The sequence below is a fragment of the Echinops telfairi genome, unplaced genomic scaffold (assembly GCF_000313985.2).
Source record: "Echinops telfairi isolate 266 unplaced genomic scaffold, ASM31398v2 ScPeMD7_655;HRSCAF=1070, whole genome shotgun sequence".
Classification (NCBI taxonomy): Eukaryota; Metazoa; Chordata; class Mammalia; order Afrosoricida; family Tenrecidae; genus Echinops; species Echinops telfairi.
Window position 1 is genome coordinate 10,720,909 of NW_022104553.1, and position 6,148 is coordinate 10,727,056.

Consider the following 6,148-nt stretch of genomic DNA (forward strand, 5'->3'; position numbering starts at 1 on the left):
GGGGAGGCGGCTGTTCCACAGACAAGGTGGCAGGAGGGTAGGGGTGGGGGTCAGAGTGGAGGCTCACCGAGGCAAGAGAGTCCGAGGGTGGGCTGGGAAGGGGCAGGGAGGGGCGCTGTACCCCATTCACTTCAGAAGCTGAAGACTCCAAAGAGATGAACAGGTGGGAAGAGGGGCAGTAGGGTGGGGGAGGAAGAAAGGGAGGGTAGGTGTGGGGGGCTCAGAGCCGGGCCTCGGCCAGCCCTCCAGGCTTCTTCAGATAGTCGCCGCCGCCCCGGCCATCAGTGGAGATTTCTCGGAAAACGGTGAGCATGGAGTGCCGAACCTTGTCGGCCAGCTCTGGGACGTCGTCTGGTGTCAGCCCTTCGGTGGGCACTGGGGGCAGCACGCGGACCTGACATCGCCCTGGGAGCAGGGAGGGAAAGGGCTAGGGCTCGCCCATGCAGACCTCTGCCTCCAGCTGGGGCCCGGCTCTCAGCTCCTTGGGGGAAACCCGGCTGCACCTTCTTCAGACTTGCGGTTCTGAGACACCGCCCGCCCCTCTGCTTGCCAGCAGGCACCCAATCTGAGCCCCTTCCCCAGAGCCTTTCCAAGACCCGGCCAGCCCAGACACCTCCTCAGTCTGCCTGCAGCCCGGCGCTCTGGCTTTTGCGGCGGGCTTCGTTCAGGGTGCCCTGCACACTCCGCCTGTCTTCCCCTCCAGATTACAGCCCCGCTAGGGGGGTTTAAGCGTCACCCACATAACCCACTGCCACTGAGCCCTCCACTCACAGCCGCCCTGCACAAGCTTTCTGAGATGGCACACAGTCTCATCTGTCTGGTGTTCCAAGGAGCGGCTGGGGGGTTTGAACGGCTGCCCTTGCTTAACACAGTCTGTCCAGCGGGGCGCGTTTTACACACGGTGGAATGGTGAACCAATGTTTGATGATGTGCGGTCTGACTGGTGAATCCGAGGATTCCTGCAGCACTGACGTTCCATACGGACCGGTCCTCACGCTCATGGGGATGTCCCCCCACCCCCCACCCCCCATCCCCGACCAGAGCCCTCACCCGAGGTGAAGCGGCGCTCCTTCTTGCAGTAGAAGTCTTGGTAGGAGGACATGACTATGGGGACGATAGGGACCTGGGGGAGGGGAAAGGGGGATCAGACTGAAGCTTCCTTCTGCGCCCCTCCGGGTCAGCCGCTGTGGGGAGAAGCTGCAGCGAGGGGAAGTCGTAATCACCTGGGCTTGGACCGCGAGGTGGAAGGCGCCCCGTTTGAAGGGCAGCATAGAGCCACTGTGGTTTCTTGTTCCCTCAGGGAAAACCCAGACTCGCACCTGGGGGAGGGAAAGGGTCAAGGAGGACACCCACTATAGGAGTGGCTGCCGAGAGGCGGGGCAAAGCTCCGCTGGGACCCGTGAGAGGCGGGGCAAAGCTCCGCTGGGACCCGTGAGGTCCTTCCGGCAGAACAGCTGGGCGACAACCTTCAGACTCCCGGTGCCCCCGCGGGACTCACGTCCTGGGCGAGCAGGGTCTGAGCCACCTCCGACATGACACTGATGGCGTCTCCTGTGCGCTTCCGGTCGATGAAGATGACGCCCGCCAGCCAGCAGGCCAGGCCAGCAGAGCCAGCCCACAGCAGCTCGCGCTTGGCAATGGGCACACAGCGGCCAGGCAGGACCTCCATCATCCCTTAGGCAGGGGGGACAGGGGTGAGGATCAGGGTGGAGGCAGGGACCCCACCCAGGCCGCTGGCTGCCCACATTGCTAGGGACTGGGAAACAATGGAAGGGAAGGAGGGGAGCAAGATGGGGTGCAGGTGAGGTGGGGGGGCTACAGGTGGAGCGAAGAGTGCTAAAGTGGTGTGCCCACCTTGCTTGCAAAAGCAGTACTGCCCTACTGAAAGGCTTGGTGGGGCGGAGGGAAGTGAGGGCCCTAGGGGAGAGGTTTGGGGAAAGGGTCTGAAAGGACAGGCAGGCGGGGTGTGCCCCGAGGAGAGGGGTCTCACCGAGGAGGTCGAGGGAGCTCTGGTGATTGGAAACGACGACGTAGGGCTGTGAGGGGGGGAAGTGGTGGGCCCCTCGCACCTCTACCCGGATCCCGTACAGGTATTTGATGTGGAGCAGCATCAGACGCAAGATCCTGGGAGGGTAGCAGCAAGGGGTTCCGCTGGGATCCATCCAGGTGGCGCCTCCCCCGGCGGTCCTTAAAGCCTGCTCTCCCCCTCCTCCTCCCTGGCCCTGGGGTGCTTAGCCTTGTCCACATGCTCCAGCCCCAGCCCCCCCACGCCCCGTAGGGCCCCTCACTTCATGTTCTCCACGTTGCGTCCTCGCACGGCACACACAGGGATGGCAAGTACAGCCAGGAAGAGGATCCAGCCGTTGTAGAAAGCCATCTTGAAGAAGTACGTGGCACTGGGGCTACAGACGCACAGGGTGGGCAGCAGCAGGAGCAGCAGCAGCAGGAGCAGCAGCAGCACCGTCCAGGCCCCTGGCCACAGCTCCATTCTGGCCACCTGCAGAGGACGGGGCGAGCGACAGGGCCTAGTTCCATTCCAGGAAAGGAGCAGCGGCCAAGGCACAGAAGGCAGAGTGGGGGGACTGCGAGGACAAGGGTCAAGACTCCTACTGGACACAGAAACCTTCCCTCCCAGCCTCTAGGATGGGGACCTCAGGAGCACACCGCGCAGGCTCCCCATCAGTCAGACGCGGACATCACGGTTCAGACACAGTCATAAAGGGCCGTGAGCTCTGGTGGCGCAGTGGTCACACACTGGGCCGAGAGCGGTCTGCAAGGGCAGCAGTTTGGAACCACCAGCCGCCCTCAGAGAGAACAAGGGGGCTCTCGACTCCCGTCCACAGTGACGACGGTCTCAGAAGCCCACGGGAGCACTTCTCCCGTCCTACGGGGTCGCTGCCAGTCAGCATCCACTCCGCGCCAGTGGAAAGGAAGAGAAATGAAAGGACATATATGGTGACGCCCGCTAACACCTGTCACTGCTAAGAGCCTCTTAACGGTCTACACCTGTGCTGGCCAACAGGCTGGTCTGAGCACTTGGCATGCGGTCGGGTCAAATTGGAAGATGCCACACATCAGATTTCAAAGACTTAGAACAAGAACCAGACTCGCCCCACTAGATAGTTATTTATCTTGGCTACATGTAGGTTAAATAAGGCACCGGACTAAAATAACTTTCGCTGTTTTTCTCATTTCAACCTTTTCAGTGTGGCTCCTAGAGTTAAGAATCCTCCACGGGCTTGAGGTAGACGTTTGTCGCCAGTCTCAGCCACACAATACCCTACGAGTAGATGAAAGGGCTTCAGAAAGCTGGTGGCAAAACAGAATGACGAGGTCAGAGGCCTGTCCCTGGAAACTTTCTGAAGCCTCTTCAGGGTCATTCACCTTTTCTAGGCAACAGGGCCAGGGGGATCAAATGACTTACCTATAGTCACATGGCTCCTAAGAGGCAGAGCCTACAGTAAACCCAAGCAGCTGGAGCTTTGTGTATGCATGGGACACACGTACACACAGCAGACGGGAACAGTGACACCCACACACAGTCACCCAAGGGCTGACTGGCAAGAAAAAAGGCTCATGTCACCAATGCAAACACAGACATCCACGACCACGGGTGGCACACCTTCTCTCTGGCACCCACATTTACGCAGTCACAGAGCAAGGGCTATCAATGCATACCTAGAACTGCCCCCGCCCCCCCAAGCCGCCTCCCTGGATCCCCAGATAAACCCAGCAAGGGGCTACACAGAAGCCCGGCAGGCACTCAAGCTCCAACCCCCTCGGCAGCGATCCTGGAGGCAACTAGGTAGGGCAGGTACTGGGTGGAAGGCCTCACCAAGCGGCGGCGAGAGGAGAGAATAAAAGGGGTGTCACATCACCAGTTCCCGGAGCGGGCCTGGCTCAGGAGGAAGGAGCGCAGGCACAAAGCACGTGCCTTCTAGTTCTTCCTCCTTCCTCCACTCGGGGGACAGGGTCATAATTCACCACGTGAGTGCCTGTCATTCTCCAAAAAGCACCCCCCCCCTCCCCGGCATTCACCCCGTGTCAAAGGGCAAGCGTCAAGGGGCACGAGCTTCGGATCCCCCCTGGCCCCTGAGCTATCTGCAATGGGCTCCTCACTCTTCTAGCCTTCCACATGGCAACCACGGCCTTTTCTATATCTCAACTCTGACCCTTTCCCTGTCTGGCCTAGAGGCCCTTCGTGACCAGGTGACCTGCTGATCATATTCCTACAAGAGGCCATTTTGCTCCAGGCACACGACTTTCCTTCAGTTCCTCAGACGCACACGGGCCTTCCAGCTTCTGTGCCTCGGGCGTGCTATTCCCTCCATTTGGCTGGAACGGGCTTCTGGGTCTTTCTGTCCCACGCCACTTTGGGCAAGGCTTCTGGAACCTCCTGGAGCCATGTCTTCATGGCCACTTGTATCCCGAGCAGTGGGCTGCCAGGTGTGGTCCCAGAAAAGCGCCACGTACTGTCGGGAATACGGATTCTTGGACCTCACCCCACACACACCACCTGAATCAGAGATTCTGGGCACGGAGCCCAACAGCCGGAGTCTCAGCCAGCCTTCCAGGTGAGTCTGATGCGCACTGGGGTTGGGAGGATCCCTGCTCTTGGCCCCACAGCATGCCTAACTGCTCACTGGCATTTACACTCCCCTCTCTCAGTTGTAAGCTGCCTTAGGGCAGGGCCTGCCTTATCCCCAATGCCCACAAGCATTTGCTGAGTGGATCTGAAGGCTGTCTATCTGCCCATACGCCCACAATGAACAAGACAACACTGATCATGAAATCAGATAGCCACACCTCTTGTGAAAAGATACCAAGAAAACCATGAACACCCCAAGTCTAACTCTGAGCACACACAAACAACTCAGCGGTCTGGTGCAGGCAGAGCAGTTAACGGTCATGAACACAAAAGAGCTCATCTCACGCACTAGGGAAACCGACAGAAGGGGGCCTCCCTGTCACAGAGGAAGGAGCCACTGAGTTCATGCTCCAGTGCAAAGAGGGGTGCCTGGTCATCTCTGCAAAGCCAGGCAGGGGATGGCGCCATGACAAGCACATACGAGTTCCACGGCCACCTTCAAGAGACCGTCAAGAGATCCTGTGAGTCAGGGAGGTCAGGCACATGGGGCAGTTCTTTGGGAACCCGAGAGCTGCATTTCCATCCTGGATACCTCCTACTGAAAAATGGGCTTTGAAATCAGACCCTCTCCGGAGCAGACGCTCAAGGACTTCAACACACACAGGAGCACACCAAATGGGGCAATGAGCACACGGTTCACAAGCTATACTGCCAATGAAGCGAGGAGATAAATCACACAGCTCGTATCGGGGCGTCCTGCGGAGCAGCACATGCGTGCAGTGTGAAAACATACCGCAAACAGGCCAATCCACTCCGTGTGCGAGTCAGCTAAACCAGAGGACCCCACGGAGGAGGAAGCTTCGGAAGCTTCGGGCATGGACCAGGCATGGCACCCGTGCGTGAAACACGCTAAGGTAGGCATGCAAACACACAAAACATGTCAGTTACCACGAATCCACACAATCGATGCCATGCAGGAAGACAAGCAGAGAAGTGGTCCCAGACTGTCAAAACTGGGAGGCAGGGGACCCCAAAGAGGAGCATGGCCCTTCTCCAGAGTCCACGGACAACATAGGGGTGACTGAGGCACACACAAGCCATGGAGCATGTGAAAGGTTAACACAGGTTCCATGTAGAAAGCATGGGCCCACACCAGGTTATCTGTGTCAGTGAGCGTCTAACACATTTTGAAACCTGTACCTGGAAGGAAACAGAGGTGTTTGAGGACATTCCTAGGAAGCGAATTCAGCTGGAAGGAGGAGGGCAATAAACCGCCTTTTTCCTTCCCCTGCCCCCCCACCCCCTGAAGTCATGTGGGGCCAAAGACCAGGAAGAAGAAACGAGGAAGGTGTGGAGAATTCCCCCGCTCAGGATTCCCTGCCCACGCCCCCCCAAGCCTCCAATTCCCGGGGTCTCCATCTCGCCTCCCTCCCTCTCAGGCCCCTCTCCCTGCCCCAGCAACCCTCTCCCAGCCCCCCACTTCCCCCATCCATCCCCTCGGCCACGGCCCTCTCAGCCCCCTCCTCCCTCCGTCCCTTTCCCGCCCCCACCTCAGTGGGG

The 6,148-nt window shown here is 59.2% G+C and overlaps 1 protein-coding gene across 3 annotated transcripts in view; it reads right to left on the minus strand.

Annotated features, from left to right (window-relative positions):
* Positions 1-6: 6 nt before the first annotated feature.
* Positions 7-6,148, minus strand: part of AGPAT1 (1-acylglycerol-3-phosphate O-acyltransferase 1) — an 8,176-nt gene continuing 2,034 nt past the window's right edge. For 2 of the 3 annotated variants that reach the window (XM_004711724.3, XM_045292739.1), the window contains exons 2-7: positions 2,289-2,497; positions 1,991-2,124; positions 1,499-1,674; positions 1,224-1,319; positions 1,051-1,123; positions 7-405 (exon numbers count right to left, since the gene is read on the minus strand). In XM_004711724.3, coding sequence (XP_004711781.1) covers positions 221-405; positions 1,051-1,123; positions 1,224-1,319; positions 1,499-1,674; positions 1,991-2,124; positions 2,289-2,488 — 864 coding nt within the window. In that variant the 5' untranslated portion in view covers positions 2,489-2,497 and the 3' untranslated portion in view covers positions 7-220. Of the gene's footprint in view, positions 406-1,050; positions 1,124-1,223; positions 1,320-1,498; positions 1,675-1,990; positions 2,125-2,288; positions 2,498-5,788; positions 5,879-6,148 lie in introns of those variants that run through there. The other variant, XM_045292738.1, reaches the window with a different exon arrangement.